The sequence below is a fragment of the Zalophus californianus genome, chromosome 14 (assembly GCF_009762305.2).
Source record: "Zalophus californianus isolate mZalCal1 chromosome 14, mZalCal1.pri.v2, whole genome shotgun sequence".
Lineage (NCBI taxonomy): Eukaryota > Metazoa > Chordata > Mammalia > Carnivora > Otariidae > Zalophus > Zalophus californianus.
The window spans coordinates 10,404,315-10,428,499 of NC_045608.1; the positions used below are offsets into that span (position 1 = coordinate 10,404,315).

Here is a 24,185-nt window from a genome sequence, read left to right on the forward strand (position 1 = left end):
CGCAGACGTGGCTCATCGCATTTTCCTGTTTGGGGTCCCCTGTGTCTGGGCATGCTTGCGCGAACACAAAAATCAGTCCTGAGCTTTTCCTCTCTTCCTTGCACACAACAGCCTAGCTGGAGCAGAGATAAGCTTGGTTAACAGCACAACAAAGGCGAGTTTCCACTTTATCAAGGAATCAGGTGATTGGCTGGACTGTGCAGGGAGTCCTGGAGAGCGTTCTTTAACAGTGTGTGCACTTAGTAGTTCAGTGTTTGGATTTGTAGACTCAGGGCACAGACGGATTCATAACCCAGAGGAGGAAGAAAAGGTTTGGGGTACCCCTCTCCAGCAGGAGACATTCTCCTCAGGAAGATCAATTCTGGATGCTCACCCCTGCCTTCGGTGTGTGAATGCACACCCTGTTGAGACTTCCTGGCTGTGTGTCCTTGGGCAAAGGACTGGACTTCTCTGGGCTTCCGTTTCCTGATCTGTAAAACTGAGTAATAAAAGACCATGTTTTCTAGGATTGTTCTGAAGCTCAAATGAGATGTTGCACATGGAATACTTAGTACAGTCCTGGCCCGCGGGAAGCACAGACAGGGTGGGTTAGGTTGTTGCTGCAGTAACACATAATCCCCAAAGTTTCAGTGGCTGGAGCAACAGAGATTTGTTTCTCGCTCATGCTACCTGGATGCGGTGGGCTAGTAGGGTGTGTCTGCTCTGCATGTATCCTCCCACAGGGACCCGGGCTGAGGGGGGCTCCATCCTCATACATCCACGATTGGCAAGACAGGGAAAGGGGAATGTGGTGAAGAATGCAGGAGGGCACGTGACGTGATGAGTGTTATATGCACAATGGGTGTTATAAGCAACTAATGAATCATTGAACGCTACATTGAAAACTAATGATGTACTATATGCTGGCTAATTGAACTTTATTAAAAAAAAAAAAAAGAATGCGCTGGCTTCTGTTTCCACCTGGGAACGTTTATTGGTCAAAATGGCTCATGTGGCCACTCCCAGCTTCCCAGGGAGAGAGAAGGGCAATCCTATCACGCGGTTAGTCAGCAGCACTAACGACCACCGCAGCCCTCAAAAACAACCCTTGCTTTAGTACAATTACACTGTTGCTATCATATGATAATATCATATATTATTATTTCCATTATTCATCATTATCATGCTGCATGTACTTACTCTGGCTTCAAAAAGCCAGGGACATTTCCTTCTAGTGCCAGAGCTGGGCTCCCATCTCTTTAGGAAAACGCAACTGAAATCATTATTATTAATAGTAACGTAAATTCATGATAGCTCCCACTTGACGAGCAGGTGTTTTGCAGCGGACCCTGAACTGAGGGCTTCCCATACACCATCTCATTTAATCCTCACGATAGTTATAATTTGGGATCTAATTCTACAGACGAGGAAACTGAGGCTCAGGGAGGGGAATACACTTGTCAGGCTGGTAGATGGTGGGATGGGTTTGGCTGCCACACCCATACCCTAGGTCTCCCTGCTGAACTGTTTGCTAGAGCATGTGGTCTTAGCCTCTGGTTCCTTAAATGCAAGCAGGGTTGTCTGGATGGAGATTGCTTTAGGTGACGGGGTTAATCATGGCCTGCTCTCTCTTTCTGGTCCTGTCTCCCCCTGCTCCCTGCCCTCCGATCACCCCAGGCTCCATTCCTGTGAATTTCTCCAATCCACAAACATTGCCATGTCCACCGAAGCCTGTGAGTCTTTGCTCACTCACGTCCCCATTCTTTTCTTCATCTTTTCAGTCTTGCACACTCCTGCTCATCCTTCAAGGCCTGGCCCAAATGTCCCCTTCACTCGGAAGACCCTTGCCACCCCGACCCCCAGGCAGATAGAACCAATACCAGAATCTTCCTGTTCTCATGGCATTTAGTACATTAACAAATCTGAGCATTTTCTAGACACACACAGACACAGCCTCTTCAGAGGAGGTACGAGATTAGTCTTTGTTTTTAATTAATGCCAGCTCTGTCATCCTGACTTTTAATACCACCACCTCATTTGTCTTATTAAGTACTTAGTTTTGCTTTTAATTAGTACTGTTTATTGTCACTGAATTTTAATTGTCAGTGCAGGGTCTCAGCAGGCCTTGGTGAGGAAGCTTTACAAATGTTTCCTGTCCTCCTGCAAGGCCTGAGCTTGGGTGGCAATGCCTCTGAAGTGGGGGTGGGGGGTTCCAGGGGGTTGTTGAAGGCTGGTGTATTTCTCCCCAGGCCTTGACCAATTTGGGCTGCCTTTGACATCCCTGTTTGCTCCAAGGTGGCTGGTCTGTGAAGACACATAGAGGTCAGGAGGTTTGCAATGGCAAAAATTCAATTCAAATTGACTTGAGAAAAAAAAGGAGCAACATATTGGCTCATGGTTGCCAAAAAGGCCAGGATAGATTCAGGCATGGCTGGGTCCAGCATTCCAGTGCATTATCGGAGCTCAAGTCTCTTTCCGTCTTTCAGCTCTACTTTTATCCTTTGGCAGGCCTTTCCCATGTGGTGGTGGAAGTGACTAATAGCAGCTCCGGGCTTCTGTTCTACCAGCTAAGCAGTCCCAGAGGCAGGCCTTCATCTGTCCAGATTGGGTCATGTGCCTATCCCTGGACCAACTGCTGTAGCCCATGGGCTATGATGCACTGATTGGCCCGGAAAGGGAAGTTGGTCCACTTCTAGGGACCAGAATGGATGAGCTCCTCCTAAGTGACACAGAAAGAAGGAGGGTTCCTGAGGGAAAATTGGGGTGCTGTTACCCCCCAAAAGAGGGGTAAATGCCAAATAGGCAAACCAAGATATTTCTATCCCAAATAATCCACTGAAATGTCTCACTCAAGCCTAAACAAATACTGGAATTTAGACCTTTGTTCTCCTCCCTAGCCAAACCCTCAAATAACATTAGCAATGACCTCCTTGCCTACTGCTTGAAAAGGAGTTTGGATTACAAGGTCCCTGCACATATGTTAACTCATCAGCTCTTCCCAGCAACCCTGCAAGGTAAATGTAACAAAGATGGGAATTTTTATGTCCTCATTTTACAGATGCAAATACTGAGGCCCAGAATGACTACGTGACTTGCCAGAGTCACACAGAAAATAAAATGAATAGGGGAGCTGGGGTTGGATCCCAAGACTCTGGGCCCACAGTCAGCTGTTGTCCTGTAACAGTGGGCTGCTCTCTCCATCAGCTTTTGCTGTGTAACAAAGCACCCCGCAGATTAGGGCCTCAGAACAGGAACCATCAATTTATCTCATGATTGTTTAGGTCAGCGATGGGGTTGAGCTCAGCTGGATGGTTCTTCGGTCTAGGCCCGACTTGGATGATCTTGTGTGGGCTTGTTAACATTTGTGGCCAGCTTGTATGTTGGCTGGGAGTGACTAGTTTATAATGGGGCAGATGCAGCAGCTGGGACGACTCTGACCCTCACAGTGTGGTCTCTACCACCTGCCAAAGTTGCAGAGTGGCAAGGGCTAGGCTCCTTGCCTGCCTGAAAACCCTATAAAATGGGGACTGTCCCATGGGACTCTTTAAAGGCTCATGGCAGGAATCATCTGTTACTGCTGTGTGGCTGTGGGAGAACCATGTGGAGGTGACAATGAGTTTGCTTTGTTTCAAGACCAGGAGCACAGAGGTGCCTTCCCCTTGAGCATCTCTCGGGCCTGTCTCTGTCCTTGTCTCAGGCACCAACCAGCTCAGCATGGAAGGAGCCAAGACCTTGCCATTCCAGCCTTGGCCAGGTTCTGGGGAGTCTGGGGATGGCCCAGCTGGCTTCAGGAGCAACAGCAGGGAAGCCAACAGTGGCCTGCACCTTCTGGATGTAGCTGGCCATATAAGGGACACTGTGGCTCTAAGAGAGGAGTCTGGAATGGCAAGGCGTGTGGGCAAGTGGAGGGGCACTCAGCTCCATCAAGTGTGACAGGCAAGGCAAGAGACTGCCATCTTTCTCTCTGCTGGCCCATGTCCTTGCCTTGGCAAGGGTGTGTTGGAACCCTAAGAGCTTGGCAAATCAAAGTTGGATGCATAGTTGAGACAGAATAGAACATATTCAGCTTAGTTCTCAAAGCTTTTCCATGGCGTCCATATCATTCAGAGTGGAAGCTCAAATGTTCCTCATGATCTGACGTACCCCCTTCCCTCCCCCCCCACCGCTGCTCTGATCTCAGCTCCTACCCATCTCGTTTTTCTTGCTCTAATCCAGCCACTCTGTCCTCCTTGCCATTTCTCCAACTTACCAGCACATGCCCACCCCAGGGCCTTTGCACTTACTTTCTCCTCTGCTTGGAATGCTCTGCCTCAGATATCCACATGACTCAGTCCATTACCCCCTTCAAGTCTTTGCTCAGATATCATCTCTCAGTGAGGCCTCTTCTGAATACCTATTTAAACTCAAACTTCCTTCTTAATCTTCAATCCCCCTTCTTGGTCTTAATGCCTTACTGTTTGGTTATTTTCTGTCTTCCCCCACTAAAAGGTAAGCTCCACAAGGACAGTGATTTTCCTCCTTCTTGTTTGTTTGCTTTGATGTTGTATCCCCAATGCCTAGAACAGTGTCTAGGCATTAGATGTTCTATATTAGGTATATTAGATAATAGATGTTCTATAAATATTTTTTGATTCTTCCTATTTCTCAACAGAAGCTGGCAGTTTGTATTTTTAATTAAGTCCCATGCTTTTAGAATATTGGCTTGATTTTACTTTTCCCAAAAACACTGCATGGGCCAAACAAAACATATTTTCAGCCCAGACCCTGTTCCTGGAATATCCCACCCACGCCCGGTCTCCCCCCATTTGAGGTCCTTGGTGCAAGTTGCATTTCCCACACCACCAGATAGTCTGAGTGAGTTTTTCCAGATTCCTAATTGAGCAGTGATAGGCTGGACTCAGGGGAAGAGGGGAGGGACAGGAAAGAGACACACATAGATAGAAGTGACTGGGCGCCGTCCAAGCTGGTGGCTGCAGGTTCTGCTGCGAGGCTTCTGGGTGAATCCCAAGACTGTGGGGCTGGGAGGCCAACCGTGGCATCGAATTCTGCGCAGACAGCGGCTCACGTTGGTTCCCTGCAGTGCCCTGCAGTGCCCCATAGAGCCCCCCAGGGGCCCGTCCCATACACCTGCTAGAGCTCTGAAGCTAAATGGGCTTTCAGAGTTGGTTTTTCAGCTCCTCAGAAAGCAACAGAAGACCTGGAGGTGGTTGGAGGCACAGTTCCTGAGTAAACAGTGCCAAGGAGAAGTAGGCAGAACAAAATGCAAAGAGGGAGAAATGCAGAGTTCTGGAATCTGGCTTTTCCAGGCTTGAGACAGAGTCTTCATGGTAGTTTCGGAAGCAAGGTGGCATATGGCTTAACACCAAGCTGTGCAGGGGGACAGATCTGGAATGGGCCTGAGGGCTCTGCCCCTTACATGCAGATTTATGGAGTGCCTGTGGCACTCACCGAGCTTAGGTGAAGATTTACTGAGCATCTACTGTATACCGTACTCAGGACCGGCTGCAGGGTGAAAACGCAGGGCCCTCTGTCCAAATATTATTAAGAATCTCAAGATGGTAACAGCAGAGCATTAAGGCAAGCTTAGGGCCCTTCTATGCATAGAGCCCTGGGCGACTGCCTGGGTTGTGGGCCCATGAAGCTGGCCCTGCATGCACTGGACGTAAAACTGTTGAACAAATCTGGACCCAGCCCTGCTGTCATGGATCTTACAGAAGAGGTGGAGAGACAAATAGTAAATAAAGAAAAAAGAGTAATAATTGCAAATCATGATAAGTATTATAGAGGAAACCAATGCAATGGGGTGAGAGGAGGTGACTTAGAGTGTGTAGTCAGGGAAGGCTTCCTGGAGAAGGTGACACTTGAGCAGAGACCAGCAGAGTATGAGAAGGAATCAGCCTCGTGAGAATGCTTGGAAGACGCTGTCAAGGCAGGGAGAACAGCAGAGGCAAAGGCCCGGTAGCTGGAAAAGCCGGTGCGACAGGAGGTGTGTGTGGTCAGAGATACAGGGGGGAAAGTCGGCGGAGGGACCTGGCAGTTCTTTGAAGTCAAGGAGGAGGCCTTAAGTCTTACAATAGGCAGCCACCAAAGCACTTTACTATTTTTAAATTACTAAATGTTCATTTATTTTGAGATAGCTCACATTGCCACACGGTTGCAAATTCAAAGAGGTACATTGTGAAAATTCTCCTTCCCAGATCAGCTTCAGCGACTCTCTTCCTCTCCCCAGAGGTGAGCGGTGTTGTCCGCCTCATGCTTGTTCTTTAGAGATACTTTATGCATGTCTAACCCAAAGTCACACGCATGTATCATGCCTTCCCCTCACCCCTCGAGCACACGAGTGCTGTTGATCTGGAACCTCATCCTGCATCGCGGTGTTCACACCAGGCAGTTTATCCTAGTGACACAGCCATATCTGTCATAAATCATCTCTTTATTCCTTCCAGCTGTGTAGCACCCACCGTCCAGATGCGCCACCACCGGCTAGCCGGCGCTTAGTATCAAGCATTTAGATTGCTTCATAGACACACTTTAAGCGGGACCTTGGGGAGCCCACTTAAACAGTCCATGACTCAGTGACTCATCTGCGAAATGGGTAAGAACATCTCTGTCGAAGGCTATGGTGAGGACTGAACAAGATAAAACTTGACAGGCACTTAGCAGGTGGCGAGCCCTTGATATGGGAACCGTCAGTTGTTGCTATTGTTGTTTTTGTGTTGGAAAACAGACTGTGTCCTGGAGCTTGCTCCAGGACTGGGGGCAACCTGTGTGCAGGAAAAAGAGCTGGAGCCTCTGGCTTCTGGGGAGGTGGTGATTTTTATGCTTTCTGAACTTGCAGCTGCAGGACTGGATCTAAGCCATGGCTTTGGCCGTGACCAAGCCGAAATGTGTGCTCTTTCAGCATCTCCAGGGAGGGTGCTGGGTGGGCATGTCTCTGCTTGTTTCTGAGGCTGAGAGGTGGGAATACAGTCAGGGGTCGAGGGTCACCAAACCCTCGTCAGGTTCGAACAATCTAAAACCGAGGAGGAATGTTCTGTGGGTGTGAGCAGAGTAGTGATGAGCACATGGGCTTGGGAGAGAGTTCAAATCCTGGCTCTGCTTCTTGGTAGCCTTATGATTTTAAGCAAGTGGCTTAAGCACTCTGAGCCTCACTTTCTCACCTGTAAAATGAGGATGCTCTCACTTACCTGGGAGGAGGATTGTAAGGATTCAAGCAAATGGTAAAGGTATGGACTTTTGCACATAGCAGATGCTCAAGAAATGTTAGTCATCATTGCTGAATCGGCTAGTCTTAGGGGAAGCAGGAAAGGGGGGTTACCATTCTGCAAGTGCTCACAGCATGTCAGGGACTCTTGTGGGTGCTTAAACTCACCAGCTCGGCGACACCAAGGTTCTGCAGGTTCTAGGACAGAATCCTATGTACTTTATCTGACACGTGCATCTCCTTTGGCTCCTGGAATCAATGGTTGGTTTCCCTCTGCTCCTTCTCCCTGGGGCTGCAGGCTTCCTGTCCACTGTGCTGATGGCTTCTTTGTAGCACGCAGTAGGAGAGGCAGGGGCATCTGAAAAGGTCAGAGGCTTACCATTTCTATTAACTCACCCTCAAACCCGACATCTTGTCTGGACTTCATGGAGCACCATCTGCGGGCGGGTAGGAGAGCGTCTTAGGATCGCCTCCTGTCAGGTTAGAAGGTGGTTAAGTGGCGTGCCTGGGGTGATGAATTCGGGGATCAGAGCCCTGCTGTCCTAAAATTCTCCCTTCTACTCCCCCACGAGGTCGAGTTCTCTAAAAGCAGAACCAGCGATGGGATTTGTAGGACTAGTGATGACTCAGGGAAGCCGTATAGGGCAGTGGGGGGTGTGGCTTCAGCTGGGGTCTGGCCTCAGCCTGATCCCGTGGGGAGCTCTGGAGCCGTTGGTACACAGAGCTGTCCCACCTGGACCCAAGGAGGCTGTGCTTTTCTATCCCCACCTTGTCCGTTGTTCATTGGCTTTGGGCTGCCCCTGGGGTATCTCTGGGCAAGGTGGCTGCTTCTGCTGGCTCAGGGCAATCCTCTGGGAAATGGTGCTGCCCTGAGCTTTTAGCTGGAACACTCCTAGAGGCTGGGGGGTGGATGCCCCTCCTGGAAAGGACATCAGCAGTGCCTGCTAGCCCCCTCCCTTCCCCCTGCATCTACTCCCCTCCCACCCCTTCCCCTCCCCAGTGAGGACCTGCCTGCTGACACATGACCTCCTTTCTCTGGGCTCACTCCTCTGCTGTTCAGTGTCTCCATGGCTCAGGCATCCCCTCTCCTGGCCCAGGTCCGGTTGACCAGGGCATGCACTAGACAAGGAGTCCAGTCCTGAGAGGTGAAGTGCTTTGAGAGCCCTGGATGGCAAAGCCGAAATAAGCAGTACTGTCCGGGGTGGCTTCAGGCCTGGTGGATGGAGCTGGGTGGTTTCCACGGGGCTGTCAGCCAACGCTCTTGTGCTTGGCAGGCAGAATATTAATAGGAAATGAACTCCTGGTGCTCATGACTGAATGAAAGCTGGAGAGGGTGGTGGCCAGGTTCCCCCTCGAGGGCACCGGAATTTGGAGATCAGAGCTCACGGGAGGGGGTACTGTGTAACCCTTGGCCCAGCCCTCCCTGCTTCCTGGGACCCCACCCCCACCCCCCAGGGCAGTGCTTCCTCTCCGCTGCAAAGCAGAAGGCAGGGTATTCAAATGAACGTTCCAAGTCCAGTCCAGGGACAGCCAAGGAAGCCCATTACCTGGGCCCGAGGCTCTTGGCACCCAGCAGGGCCCAGGGTGGCCTCGCTCAGCTTCCAGCACAGGCAAAAATGAGACGTTAAGTTTCTTCTCAGCAGATTTCCTCTGCACCAGGAGCCATCTCTCCTTTCTTTCTGTTTTCTAAGTGGGAACAGTGAAATTGTCATATGAGTCTGGGAAGATTATGTCAACCACAGGGGAGCAGACGAAATGGCTTCTCTATAAGAGGCTTCCCTCCCCCGTGTCCAGCCCTCAGCCCACTGGAAAATTTAATAACCCCACCAGTTTCAGGATAGCAGAGGGAGTACCCTCCCTGCTCACCTCCCGGCTTCTCAGCTGTTCAGTGTCCCAAAAAACAAGGCCGTGTTGTACCAAGACCTTCGGGGAAATCAGGACCCACTGGACACGGTGAGCCACCTTCTGAAGTTTTTTTTTTTTTTAATTAATTAAATGTAATCTCCGTGGTCTCTCCCCCTTTCTCTTTGGCTAGACCCTGCGGGAGGGGCAAGGCGGGGACCTTCGCAGAGGCCAGAAGCCTGGCTCAGTTCAGCTGGATTGCCTTAGTGTTAAAGAAGACTCATGCAGGCGTTCAACAAATATTTATTAAACGCCTTCTACGTGCCAGGCGCTATGGGAGGTGTTGGAGATTAAGAGGGAAGAGAACAGAATAAGTCCTGCAAGGGGCTTACATTTTAGAGCTAAGAGATGCAAACTCTAAGCCAATAAACAAACAAGACATATGGTAAGTTTGGGAAGGGATCTGAGCTCTGAAGAAAAGGAAATGAGAGTGAAGGAAGCCAGAGCGGAGGAGCTGTTTTAAGTGGAGCAGTCAGGGAAGGCCCTTTGAGGAGGTGACACTTGAGAACAGACCTAGACAAGGGAAGAGAATGAATCAAGCAAACATCTGCAGGTGGAGTTCAGGCAGACGGGAGGGCAAGGAAGTGGGATGCTGGACGAAGCACAGGGAGGCCTGTGGGGCTGAGTAGGGAACAAGAGGAGAGTGGGAGGTGGGGTTAAAGAAGGAGGTCATAAGGAGCCAAGATCATGCTAAGGAGTTGAGACTTTGTTCTGGGAGCAATAGGGAGCCATTGAAGACTTTTGAGCAAAAGAGTGACATGGGCTGATTTCCTTTATTTGGGGTGAAGGAAGGGACATAAGGTGCACACCTGGCTTTTGCAGATGTATGTACCACCCACATGAAGATACAGAACATTTTCACCCTACTGAGTTCCCCTCCTGCCCCTTCCCAGCCAGTACCCTCCCCAAAGTTAGCCATGGATTTGCTCTGATTTCTACAACCATCAAATACCTTTGTCTGTCCTTAACTTTTATGTAAATGCCATCAAATAGCGTGTCCTCTTTTGCTGCTGGCTTCTTTCATAAAACATCATGTCTTCAAGATTCGTCCCCATTGTTACGTACATCAGGAGTTTGTCTTTTATCGTGGACCAGTATCCCACTGTGTGAACAGACCACTTTTATTTATCTGCTCTCCTGTTGATGTACATTTGAATGACTTCTAGTTTTTAGCTGTTATGAATAAAGAGGCTATGAACATTCTTGTACATGTTTTAGAACATGAGCATTGTCCCCCTGGGTATGTGCCTAAGAGTAGAATTCATGAACCGTAGGGTAGGTAAATGTTGATAGCTTTAATGGGCCTGCCAGTTTTCCGAAGGGTCATCTCCCTCCCCCAGCTTCACTGAGATAAAATTCACATATCATACAGTTCACCCTTTTAAGGTAGACAATTTAGTGGCTTTTAGTATATTCATGAAGTTGTGCAACCATCATCACAATGAATTTTAGAACATTCTCATTGCCTGCCCCCCCCCCCCCAGTAGCCATCACCTCCGGCCCTTCTACCCTCCCCCAGCCTCTGGCAATCAAAATCTACTTTCTGTTTCTGTGGATTTGCCTATTCTGGACATTTCTTATAGAGGCAATCATACACTATATGGCCTTTTGTGCCTGGCTTTCACTTGGCATGTTTTGGAGTTTCCTCCACGTGGCAGGTGTGAATGCCTCCTTCCTTTCTACAGCTGGATGACATTCCATTGCACGGATACACCGTATCTTGTTTGTCCATTCATCAGTTGGTGAATATTGAGTCCTTCCTACCTTTTGGCTATTATGAACAATGCTGCAATGAGCATTTGTGTACAAGTTTTTGTGTGGGCATGTGTTTTCATTTCTCTTGCATGGATAGATACTTAGGCATGGAATTGCAGGGTCATATGGTAGCTCTGTGTTTAACCATGGTGGTGCTGTTTTTACAAGCCGTGACTTATGTTTGTGAACATCTTCCTGGCCCCTGTGTGGAGCATGGACTGAAGAAGGCCAAGGGTAGAAGCAGGGCTACCAATGAAGAGGCTACAGTAGTAAGCCGGGTGCAGATAGTAGTGGTTTGGATCATCATAGTAGCCAGCCAGGCAGAGAGCAGTGGGCAGATTCTGGGTCTGTTATGAAGATCAAGCCACCACGATTTTCTGATGGCTTGGGTGTTAAAGTATTTAAAAAAAAAAAAAAAAAACCAGGATTGATTCCAGGATTTCAGATCTCAAAGCTGACCAAGCCAAGTGGACTGGCAAATGCGTCTGATGACACCCCCCAGTAGGAAGACCCTGGATTGGAATTAAGAACTCTGATGACCCTCCCCCTGCTGGGCATGTCATCTGGGTTAGTGAATGAGAAGAATGTGCATTTAAGGAAGAAGGCTCTCTGCTCTGATCCATTTCTGCCACTAGGGAAAGTGTGATGTCCTCAGTTTTCCCCATCTGGGAAGTGGAGAAGCTGGGTGAAGTTCCCTTTCTTCTCTGCATCCCCCGGAGTGCTTGGCATAGAGGAAGGACTTGAGAAATACAAAGAGCGGCTGGATAACTGGGTGATGTCCTCTCTGGGTTCCTATTTTCCAGGAGCACCGAACTTCTGCCATGACGGACACCGTATTCAGCAACAGCTCTAGCCGTTGGATGTGTCCCAGTGACCGACCTCTTCAATCAAAGTAAGTGGCTGTGTCTTCTGGGGTGTGGCTTGTGTGGGGTCAGTGAGGGAGAAAGGAGTTGCAAAGAAACAAATAGAATTTCCTTCCCTGGGGTGGGAAGAAATGGATCTGGTAGGGGTATTGTTATAGAAACTTCACTGATTTTACTGCTTTGCAAGGTTGGAATAACAAGAGGAAATTCTGAGCTGCATGCCCCATATTAGAGATGGCGGTAAGAGCATGGACCCGGTCCTTAGAATCAGGCTTGGTTCTGCTTCTAGACCCAAGCTCATTTCCTGTGTGATCATAGGCGAAGCTTTGCCCCTTTCTGGGCCTCAGTTTTCTTATCAATCACATGAAGAAGTTGGACTAAGTCACAGGGCGCAAAATGGCAGGCCACCAGCTGACTCTGACTCACAGAAGTATTTTCTTACTGTTTGTTTTTGGCCTAATGATTTAAAAATTGGGAAATGGGACATAAAGGTGACATCACATTCTGTATCCAGTGATTATTATACGCAAATCAGTGACGCCTTGGATCTGTACCACCCTGGCTCATGAGAGCTGATAAATTTTCAGGCATTTTGCAAGCCAGTAATTAAACACAACCATTCTGAAAAATTGAGTTTGTAATTCTACAGTTAAATGATACTCAACACAAAGGATGTAAAGACTCAAAATTAATCACTTAATTATTTTACGACATTTTGTTATTCTCTGTGTTATGTTATGTACGTCTACCATACCCGTGTATATAATGATACACTACTGTGTATTTCTTCCTGGTTTTGCATTCAGTGGGGCTTTTTCCCCACTGTTAAATCGTCAGTTGTGAAAAGTTCACCAGCACGGGGTGCCTGGGTGGCTCAGTTGGTTAAACGACTGCCTTCGGCTCAGGTCATGATCCCAGGGTCCTGGGATCGAGTCCCACATCAGGCTCCCTGCTCAGCGGGGAGCCTGCTTCTCCCTCTGACCCTCTCCCCTCTCGTGCTGTTTCTCTTTCTCTTGCTCTCTAATAAATAAGTAAATAAAATCTTTAAAAAAAAAAAAAGAAAAGAAAAGTTCACCAGCACACCATTGCTTGACAATCTAAGGCTGCTGTTTATCATTCCTGGAGATTTTCACTCAAAATGGCTTGTTTCTTTGAACACTTGGTAAATTTTTATTGTGCACTCAATCTGTGAGAATCCTGGAGATTCTCCTTCAGGGATATTTTTCTTCAGAGGGATTGGCACTCTTGCTCCTGCCTGGGGTCAGGGGTACCACTCCCCCTGGGATGACGTTAGCCCCCCTCACCCCCCACAGAGGGTCCTGGCTCCATGTCGGGGTCTCAGATTGAACGTCTCCGCCCCTGAGGAGCTGAAGGTCAGACTCCAGAACAGCAGTGCTGGTGTTTGCCTCAGCTTCTTGCTCACAGCTCACTGTCCTGGATCCCGTCTGCTGGGTCTTCTTTTTCTTTTTCAAAAGATTGCCTTTATAAAGGTATACATACGCACCTTCAACAGCACACAAAGTATGATTTGGTCATTGTAAAAACATATACTCGTGAAGCTGTCACAACAGCCAAGACAGTGAACAAATCCGTCCATCCCAGAAGCTTCCTTGTGCCTCTTCTTCCATCTCCTCCCCACCCATTTCTAGGTAATTGCTCATCTTTCTGTAACTAGACATTAGTTTGCATTTTCCTGAATGTCCTACAAATGGCATTGTAGAGCGCAAACTCTTTTTTGGGGAAGAGATGTCTCTTCTCTTTCTCTCAGCACAATTTATTTCATGAGCCATCCCTATTGTTCCAGAACATCCAAACTGTTTTGCGTAGCAATAGTCTGTTCATTGGTATGACTGAATTCCATTTCGTTGTGTGGATATACCACTAATTTATCTGTCTACTGAGGGACTCTGGGCTGTTTCCAGTTTGGGGCTGGTACAAATGAAACCTCCTATAGAGATGCTTTCCTCTCTCTTGGGTAATTATTTGGGAGTAGACTGTCCCTACTTGCATAATAGGGACTTCTCACTAAGCAGCCAGACCATTTTCCAAGTTGGTTGTGCCATTTTATGTTCCCGCCGGCGGGCATGGGAGAGAGTTCCAGCTTCTCTGACTCCACCCCAGCTCTGGAGATGACCAGTTTTTCCAGTGTTAACCCTTCTAGTGTGTGTGCACAGTGGCATTTCTCTATGGCTTCCACTCTCATTTCCCTACTGACTAATGATGCTGAACATCTTATGTAATATTCGCCATTCCTCTAACCTCTTTGTTGAAATGTGTTCAAATCTTTTGTCCATTTTTAAAATCAGGTCATTTACCATCTTGTTAAATTTTACAGGGTTTTTTTCATATGTTATGGATAAATGTCCTTTTTTTGGAAACACATTTTGCACATATTTTTCTCTTGGTCTACGATGAGCCTTTTCTTTCTCATAACAAAATCTTTTGAGGAGGAAACATTTTTATTTTGACAAAGTCTATTTTGTTTATTTGTTTTGCCAGGGGAGGCAGTTGGAGAATTCCCTTGCTTTCTAGCAATCCCAGAACTGCATTAAAAAAGAGTCTGCCCTGGGGCGCCAGAGTGGTGTAGTCAGTTGGGCGTCCAACTCTTGGTTTCAGCTCATGTCGTGATCTCAGGGTCGTGAGATCAAGCCCCGTGTCCGGCTCTGCGCTCAGTGCGGAGTCTGCTGGGGAATCTCTCTCCCTCTCCCTCTTCCCTTTCTGCTCATGCGCTCTCTCTCTCTCGCTCTCTCTCAAATAAATACATAAATCTTTTTAAAAAGAGCGTCTGCTCTAATTTATCTAGGACCTAATTATATACTGGTGAAGGGTCTTTCTGAATATTTAATCCACTCATATTCTCTGAAGCAAAAGCCCCTGTCCACTTCCTTCTAAGACCTCTAGTTCTACAAATTTTACAGTTTTGAAGACCCCAGGGAACTCTGTTGGCTTCCTTGTCAAAAGGAAACTTCTAGTCTGCCAAGCCCTTCCCGTGGTGTCCTCTTGGAGCCAAACTTACTTTGCAGAGAGTATTCCATCAGCCAAAAATTGTGTCTCTGTAAGATAAACAGTTGCCTGAAGGGTGGCTGGGGGTAAAATATTTATTTTATTTAAGAAATGTCAGTTAATTAAAATACCATCCATCAGAGTTTACTTTAGTCAATATGAAGCCAAACAATTTGCCCTACAATTAAATTAGAATTATTCAAACAGTCTGGACGTTGTTTCATTAAAGTGCTGCCGGGCTTCTACGAAACATCTTGCATTCTGCGCACATCCAGCTGCCTTGATTGCTCCTGCGTTTCTGTCAGATATTAAAATTATTTTTCAAATAAATGCTAATGGGTGAATTACAGTCATCACACATGCTGGCTCATCTGCTGCAGCTCATGCAGACGCCTCTAATGCTTTTCTCCTAATTAACTGCTGGCTAGCCAGAGACATTTACTATTTTTGTGATTTTCAGATGCTTTTGTGATTTTCAAATACCTTCCTCTCTCAGCCTCCTTGAATCTAATGACGGTGTTTGAAACACTGTCATTGTGATTGCGTTTGAAAGCCGGGAAGCAATTTGCTTCTTGCTTGGGGAGGGTGCTCCCTGTGTTGGGAATACGTGGGGAGAAATCCTGGTGCCTGAAAGTTGACATTTCTCCATGGCTTTCAAGTCTGCAAGCCAGAGAGTACCAGAGCTTGGGGGTGGAAACTGAGGCACATAGGGAGGCCATGACATGGCTATGATTGCTCACCTAGTACATGGAGATCCAGTTCTCCTTTCTGGAACAACTTGCTTTACCAAAATGGGGGACTGCAAATGAATGATCCGCTGACTTGTTCGGGGCTCATGGCCCTCCCTCAGTGTGCTCCTCATCCCCCAGGATGAGGCTAGCCATGCTGCCATTAGGTAGGTGATTTCTCTTTGGTACCGAAAATCCATTGTTCACATACATCAATGTTCAGCTCAGTTAATTAATAAGCTGAACTGATTGGTCATTTTAATCAAAGCTGAGGATTTTACAACCTTACTTTGCAGCAGCCCTTTTCGGATGTGCCAAAATGAGATGATAATGACTGGGGTGGGGGGTAATCATACCAGAAGTAGGTCATTGCAATTTACACGCTGTGGTTGTTGCATCCAGTGTTGGCAGCGTTAGGAGATTTCTTTCCTAACTTTATTTTCTCTTTCTCTCCTTTCTTTGCCTTCCTTCAGTGATAAAGAACCGTGAGTATTTTGATACTTTAATTTTGCTACAAACTGAATTTGATCTCTTTTCTGATCAAATTAGCTTTGCCCCTAAAGAGAGCTGGTTAAAAAAGGAACTAGCAAGTTTTGCATATCTAAAAAAGAAAACAAACAAACCCAAGTTTCCTGAGGAAAAAAAAATTATGAAGTTTCCAAAAATGATCTTGGTAAAAAGATGGAGTGCATTCCTTAGGAGAGCTCTCAGTTTCATCCTTGTTAGTAATCTGTGGGATTCCAGCAAATTTATGGACCACTCTGTGCCCTCTTCTGCAACATTTGCCTGGGAACAATGTTCTCAGATAAAGACAGTGTTAGCTCACATAACTGCTGTCATTAATAAAAGGTGATGAGGAACAGAACAGAGCCTGTGGAAAGTTACGTGCCGCACATATGGTCCCTGTCACCTCATGGGAGGTCAGTCTCATTTCCCAGTGAAGTGCCTTTGACGCAGAGGTCCTATCTTTGCTTACAATGTTTCTGTTTTAAATTAGATTCATTTCCTCAATATGCATGACAGATTGAATGCTGGGTCCAATAAATGAACAGTCAGGCTGCAAAGCAGACCAAGCTTTGGTTGTGTGTGCACATTGAGAAGCTCTGGAAAGCCGTTTTTACCCTTCCCTGAGATGGGGAAGTTATCACAAAGCCAGCAGCAGAACACTAGGCCTGCCATCGGAAAACCCAGGACTGAGTCCTGCTGTGGTACTCAGTTTCAACGTGGCCTGGAGACACGCCCTTCACCTCCTTGAGTCCTGGCTCCCTCCTTTGTAAGGTACATCTGATAACCCTGTCCTTCCTCCCTCTGCGAGTGGTGGTGGGATCGAATGAGATGCACAGGAAAGCTTTGTAAACTGCAAAGCACCAAGCAAAGTCAGAGGCATGTGTGAATTACAACCTTGACTTACCTTTGTATATATATACATTGTGTGTTTACACATACACATACACACACACACATATGTTGTGTATATATGTTATATATACCTTGTAATATATATTATATGTGTGTGTATATATATATATTACATATGGAACTTGTATATACATATAGCACTTGCATAATTTCAGCTTTTTTGGACCCAAGTGACCACATCAGGCCCAGAATCCTTAAAGGCTTTCTTAATGCTGATAAACACTTAACCAGGTGATTTGGGGAAATTCTTTCCCCGACTCCGACCCTCCCTCCATATCTGTCAGCTGGGGGCTTGGGACAAGCTGATCACTAAAGACTATTTGAATGTTCTGCAATCTCTCTTGTTGGCTGATAACACTCTGGCCAGACCAGATCAGCGTTTTGTGAATATTGTGAGTATATTATTCAGACATCCAGAGAAAGAGGCTGGGACATTGTCAGATCATAAATATGAACATCCCAAGAGAGAAGTTCACGACTCCAGAGGGTGCCAGGGCTCTTGGAGGCTCCCCGAGGGCTGAAAGTCGAAAGGGTGTATGTTCATTCTCTTTCTCTCCTTCAACCCTTCCCTCCCCCCTTTCTTCCTTCATTAACAAATACCAAGTGCCTACCAAGTATAAAACACCGTGCCAAGCCCCAGGGATACAGGGATAGCCAGGTATGAGTATGTGTCTAGTGGGGTCTGCAAACAAATGAACAGCCAGTCAGCAACAAATACACGAATGTGCAAGGCCCTGTAGTAGCAGAATCACAGTGGGCTGTGGGGCACAAGGAGAGGCGCCCAGCCCAGACTTGGCGGTCGTGGTGGGAGAGTTCCTGGAAGAAGTGACGTGTAAACTGAGACCATGCGATGGAGGAGCAAGATGGGGAAGAGACAGAGGAGTTTCAGCTAGGGGAACAGCAGGTGCAAAATCCAAATAGGAGAGTAGCGTGGAAATTTAGAGGAAGTGAGTAGAACTCAGTCTGACTTAAAAGATTAGCAGGCCCCCTGAGATTTCCTTCACATTCTAAAGGGGGTGGGGGGGGGGCCACAGCATCCCTTCTGCACCCCCTTTGGTTTGGTAGAGGTAAATTTCATCCAAAAGGGTCTTTGTGCCAGCAGGGCATATTAAACCATTTTGTGGCGTAGCAGCCTCTCCTTCCCCATCCTTTCCTCCCGGATTCATTAAAACCTCATTCACTGAGCCGTAAAGAGACTTCCCGCTGACACCTGCCTCTGTCGGCATCCTGGGGGGAAGGGGGGTGGAGAAGAAGAAAGGAAAGGAAAAGGATTAATTTTCTGCACACCGCTGCTATTTAATGCTTCAGAGCTTTCGTGCCCCGACAGCACTTCCATCGTCCCACTCCTTTTGGGAATTATAATTTATTAATAGAGACATCTGGCGGGTATTTATTATGTGACTCTTGTGTGTGTGAAATGAAGAATCGAGGTGGGAGGCCAAAAGGAGGCGGGAGTCTGGCCTTTGCAGTATTTTAGGGAGCAGCACCTGTGAGGTGCTGCCATCAGGAGTCAGGATGGATTTCATTCGGCCTTGGGGGCTGTGGCTGCTGGCTGTGGTGGGAGGGCTCCTTCTGACACTCCCCAGATGCACCTGAGCAGGTATGTTCAGGTGGCCAATGAGGCATGGCCAGGATGCCAGTTTCTTGAGTCTCTGACTCACACGTGTTACTTAGCAATTCCCTGGTCTCTTCAGAGCATCGGTCAGTTGGGAAATGAGCAGGTCAGCTGCGGTGATCTTTAAACTTTTTGTCAGCAGTGAAACTCTTTCTTCGAATAAACTTAATTCAGAAGCTAAATATATATAAGACAGATAAGAGGAGAGCTGGATAAAGACCTTTAGTGGCTGAAAGCATTCAACATATGATAGTGAAGTTTATGCAACTTGTCATTTCAAGTAATACCAACCCGTAAAATAAATGTGGAGACTCTAACAGGCTTCACCTTTGTGTGTGGTGCCATAGTGGATAGTGTATCGGTTAGCTTTGGCTGTGTGACAAACCATCTTAAAACTCAGTAGCATAGAACCAAAGTTATTTATTCCCAGGGTTCTGGGCTTGGCTGGTGGCCCTGCTGGTCTTGCCTGGGCTTGCTTATGCATCAAAGGGTTGGCTGATCCAGGACGGCCATGGCTGGAATGGCTTAGCTCTGCTCCACATGCTTCTCATCCTCCAGCATGCTGTCCTGGGCTTGTCTGCTCGTGGCAGAGGTGAAGATGCAGAAATGCACGAGACTTTTGCAGGCTCAGCCTCAGGAAGGGCACAACATCACTCCTCTGCATTTTATTGGTTGGAGCAAGTCGTAAGTCTGGGAAGGATTCACGGGTAGGGAAATAGACTAACTCTTTGGTGAGAGTAAGTTCAAATTCACATGGCAAAGAGCATGGATACTTGGGAGGGTGAAGTATTGAGGTCATCAATGCAATAAACCATATTTCATGCTTTTATTAAATATTAAGTTCTTTAAAAATTTTTTTTCTTTTTTTTTTTTTTAGCTGGGATCCTGCTTTGCTAGTGTTGAGAACCCAGCTGAGTGAGGATGGAAGGCCTGGTTAACTGCCTACTCTGTCCCTTTCTTCCCCACTCCCCTGCAGCCCTTGAGATCCCTCTAGAGAACTGCCAAGAACAGTTTGGGGGGAATAGGAGGCAGGAATCCTTCAATATTTCTCCAGGAAGCATTGTCTTAAGTATGTGGATAAGAGTGGAGACAGGCTAGGCTCTTCCCTCTCACCTGTCCCAGCCAGTGAGCCAGGTCTCTCCTCATGCAGCTTTGGAGGGTCCAGAGTGGCCTCTCACGGTCCCTGAGAATAAATGAAATTATTCCCATTTAATAGATCCAGAAACCGATATTCAGAGTAGGGCAGAGCCCCAGTATACACCTGCTTATACATAGCAGACCCAGGATTACAATCTTGAACTCTGCCTGGTCAGGGTCAAGGAGGGCTCACGTTGGCCTGCAGTGGCCCTCTGGATGTTTTCTGGCTTGGGTACAATGCTGTGAGTAACTTGTTCAAAGAAGCAGTACTTTGGTCTCCAACTTTGGTCTTTGATAAGTTCCCAACACTGGACTCTGGTCTTAAGGATGTGCAGCTGCAATCCTATGCCAGAGGCCCAGGCAAGGGAGCCACTGTCTTGTCATAGGAGCATTCTCGAGACTCCCATGCTCACAGTGCTCCCCAGCATATCATGGGGAGACCCAGACAGACCCAACCTCCCCCTTGAGAGCAAAGGCTTTGGTTTGAAACACCATCTCATTTCCCTCTGTTTGCTTTTGGAATTAAAACATGAAAATCCACAGGAGGCTTGCGAGTCCCCACTGAGACCAATCGGTGACATTTTCAAACACTGAGGAGCTGTTTGTCAACTGCATGTTTTGGAGCCGAGAATGGGGAAAGGGTTTGGAGAGATGCTGGCAGCCCCCAGCAGACCGTCTGCTTGTCTGCAGATGGAGGCAGTTATCTCAGGCACGCCCTGTCAGGGAACCCCATCCCTGCTTATGTTTCTGGAGCCATGCATGTCCAGCAGCACCCGTTTCCTATGCACATGGACCACAATGAGTTGTGTGTTGGGGTGAGAGGTGTTGGCTTCATGTCTGGCCCCTGGCTGACCCTGTCCATGAGCGGATTGTGAGCTGCAGGAACATGGCCTCGAAGGGGTCTCCACTGGGTACATGGCCCAACATCTAACCTGTGCTCTGTTTTGGTCACTGAGCTGCTTTGTAAAGGCAGGAAATAAGCGGAGAGGGATCAGAAGAGGAGGAAGGAAGAAAATAGGGACAAAGGAGGGAAGAAGAGGGGCAGTTGAGACAGCCATTTCCATGGGAAGCCAGAGGGACCTGGGGAGGTGGCTGAATCAGGTTGTAACTAAGGCTCTTTGGGAAGGATGAATGGTCTTCATTATGCTAGAGTCCAATGTATCTTTTAAAAATAATGAGAAGAAATGGCAGACTAAGGGATATTAGCACACCGTAAGGAAGATCTTTTTAACAGAACATCACAGGCTCCTTATAAGAGAGTGAGGTCTCCATTGTGGGGAGCATTCAGGCAAGGCAGACAGACAGTGGTCTCCATTTCCTGGTGTTCATGACTTTGTGTAATCCCCTCACCTTGAGTGTGGGGACCTGGGATGTGGGACCTGTTTCTAGCCTATAGAATATAGCAAAGGGACCTGATGTCACTCTCATGATTACATTATGTTATAGAAGACACTCTCAGTTGACAGGAGCTAGATTCACCTGGAATACTTGATGAAGCAAGCAGCCCACAGGATGAAGTTGGAGAAGCCCACCTAGTTAGGAATTGCAGATTGCCTCCAGGACCTGGGGGTGGCCTCTTGACAACAGCTAACAAAAAGCCAAGCCCTCACTTTAGGCAACTGCAAGGAAATGAATTCTGCCAACAACCTGAATTTGCCTGGAAACAGATTTTCCCCCAGTCAAGCCTCCACCTGAGAACACAGCCTAGCCAACACCTGATTGCAGCCTTGTGAGACGCCAAGCAGAGGACCCAGCTTAGCTAGGCCTGGACGGACACGGAAACCGTGAAATAATACATGTGTGTTGTTTTAAGCCCCTAAGTTTGTAACAACTCATTATGCAGCAACAGAAATTGTATACTGACACTGTAGGTGGGTCTTTATGCCACTCTGTCTCTATCCTCCAGCCAAGTGTTTCCAGTTATCTAATGCTGCAGACCAAATCACCTCCAACCTAGTGGTTCAAGACAGCAGAAACCACTTGTCACATCTCACAGTTTCTGTTGGTGGGCATTTGAGAGTGGCTGGACTAAGTACTTCTGGCACTGGGTTCCTCACGCAGCTGTAGTCACATGCCCACTGGGCAGCAGGCATCCCAGGACTTGCTGGGGGCTGGAGCATCGCATAGCAGTCAAGTTGGCTCTGGCTGTCGCTGGAGGGCCCCCGATCCCCTGCACGTGGACTTCTCCACCGGGATGTTTGCCTGTCCTCATGACATGGCACCTGGCTTCCCTCGGGGCGAATGACCCAAGACACCAAAGCAGAAGCTGCATGATTCTTACGACCCAGCCTTGGAAATCACGCACTACCACTTCCACTGTATTTCGTCAATCACACACAGGACCAGCCGGGAGTCAGTGTGAATACCAGGAGGCATGGGTCTTAGGGGACCATCTTGCAGGCTGGCTGCCACATGGACCTTCACCTCCTCGGGCATTCCGCCAGCTTTCTCAACTCCAGGCCTTTGCAAAGACCATTTATTCCCTCCGCCAGGCCTGGTCTCTTCCTCTGCCATCCCATCACAGATTTCAGCTTACCTCTTGGGGTCTCTGCAGGGGCCCTAACTCTGCTGCGGCCCGAAGCTTATATAAGTTAGGGGGCCCTCTTTAAAATAACAAAAATACCTTGCTTTTGCAAATTTTTCAATCACTCAGCCACTGCTAATGCCCTTCCTGGGGTCGGAGAGGGTGCCTATGCAAACCAACAGTCTCAAATGTAAGGTTTGCCGGCATCACAGTAGACCCTTGTTGGGGTCTTCGCATGGATGTCACTTCCCCAGGGAGCTGTCCTTGGTCCCGTGGACTGACCAGGTTCCACTGCTTGGGTCTCCCTATGGGTCACACTTTTTTTTCCTGGATTTCACCGACTTTTTTTTTTTTTAATTAACATATAATGTATTATTTGTTTCAGGGGTACAGCTCTGTGATTCATCAGCCTTGCACAATTCACAGCGCTCACCATAGCACATACCCTCCCCAGTGTCCATCACCCAGCCACCCCATCCCTCCCACCCCCCCCCCCCCACTCCAGCAACCCTCAGTTTGTTTCCTGAGATTAAGAGTCTCTTTTGGTTTGTCTCCCTCTCTGGTTTCGTCTTGTTTCATTTTTCCCTCCCTTCCCCTATGATCCTCTGTCTTGTTTCTCAAATTCCTCGTATCAGTGAGATCATATGATACTTGTCTTTCTCTGATTGACTTATTTCATTTAGCATAATTGGGTCACACTTTTGATTAGACATTTAACACCCCTTTGGGCCACAAGGGACCATGTCTTATTCAAAATCTTTCTGTGCTTACTCTCAGACACTATTCTAAATACAACTGACATGGTAGTGGTCTAGACTCAGACAAGGCCTCTGCCCTCCTGGAACAACATTGTGGTGGGGGGCGGTGGCATGGGTGGAGAGATGCACTAACCAGGTAAACAACAAAAATTTTTCCAAAGATAATTTCAGTTAGTGATGGGTGCCATGAGAAAAGTAAATCTGGGCTGTGGGAGATCAAGGAAGACCTCTCCAAGAAGCTGCTATTTGAGCCGAGACCTGAATAATGAGGAGCCGGCCCTGGAAAGATCTGTGGAAGTAAGTTTTCCTGGTAGGGGGAACAGCAGGTGCAAAGGCCCTGGGGCAAGACAGTGTTCAGGACTGAGCAGAGAGGCCAGTGCAGCTGACTGTGATAAGGGAAAGCAAAAGGCCATAAGGATGGAGAGGCAGGTTAAGGATAGAGCGGGTAGGATTTTGCAGATAGGCAAAATCTTTTAGAGCAGGTTTTATTTTATGAAGGTAGAATTCACACAGTAACATAACATTAGCCATTTAAAAGTGTACGATTCAGTTATCATATTCACAATGTCATGCACCCACTACCGCTATGTAGTTCTGGGCGTTGTTCTAAATCAGTGAGAAGTCCTTGGGGGGTTTGAGCAGCGTGGTCCGAGTGCTTTTTGCAGTTGCTCATCCCCAGAGGCCCTTGCTGCAGGACAAGGTGTGTTTCCATGAGGAATTTCCCCAGGCCACACCTTCCTTTCCTTTCTCAGAGTAAGGCCTGCGCCCAGGCAACTGTTTCTCTTGCTTTCGGACTCTTCCCTCTCCGCTTTTCCGAACGAACCAACTAAGGGTGGGAGAATGGAAGAGAAGCCAGGGGGAGGGAGGAAGATAGGGCTTTTAATTTCCAACTTTGAGTGTCAAAAGGCAATTTCATGCCTGCTGATGTGATTAGAGCAGTGGAAATAATGGAGTCTGGCAGCTGGTGGGGTGCTGGCTCCAGAGGATTCCTACTTACTGATTTTCTTCCCTAGCAGGGACAAGCATTTCTAGTGGTGTTTAACCTTGTGCTCCCCTCAGGGGGTGCACCTCGGTGCCATGGGGCGTGAACCATCTTATTAGCGGAGATGATAATTTGCCATAGACTACAGTATCCCCTCTCCACCCGGCAGCCTTTGATCTGCTTGCCCCCACTGGGGCTGGGTGGGCAGAGCTTGGGTTTCCTCCATATTGTGGAGGTTAAGTGAGCCGCCTGCCCAGCTCCGAATTCCACCTCTGCCACTTTCCAGCCATGTGACTTTGGGCAAGTGGTCTCATTT

The 24,185-nt window shown here is 47.7% G+C and overlaps 1 protein-coding gene across 8 annotated transcripts in view; it reads left to right on the forward strand.

The window, feature by feature from the left end:
• The window catches only part of RPH3A (rabphilin 3A), a 268,394-nt gene that overhangs the window by 189,504 nt on the left and 54,705 nt on the right, over positions 1 to 24,185 (forward strand). For all 8 annotated transcript variants that reach the window (XM_027575138.1, XM_027575139.1, XM_027575140.1 and 5 more), the window contains 2 exons: positions 11,644 to 11,732; positions 15,908 to 15,919. In XM_027575138.1, coding sequence (XP_027430939.1) covers positions 11,644 to 11,732; positions 15,908 to 15,919 — 101 coding nt within the window. The remainder of the gene's footprint in view (positions 1 to 11,643; positions 11,733 to 15,907; positions 15,920 to 24,185) is intronic.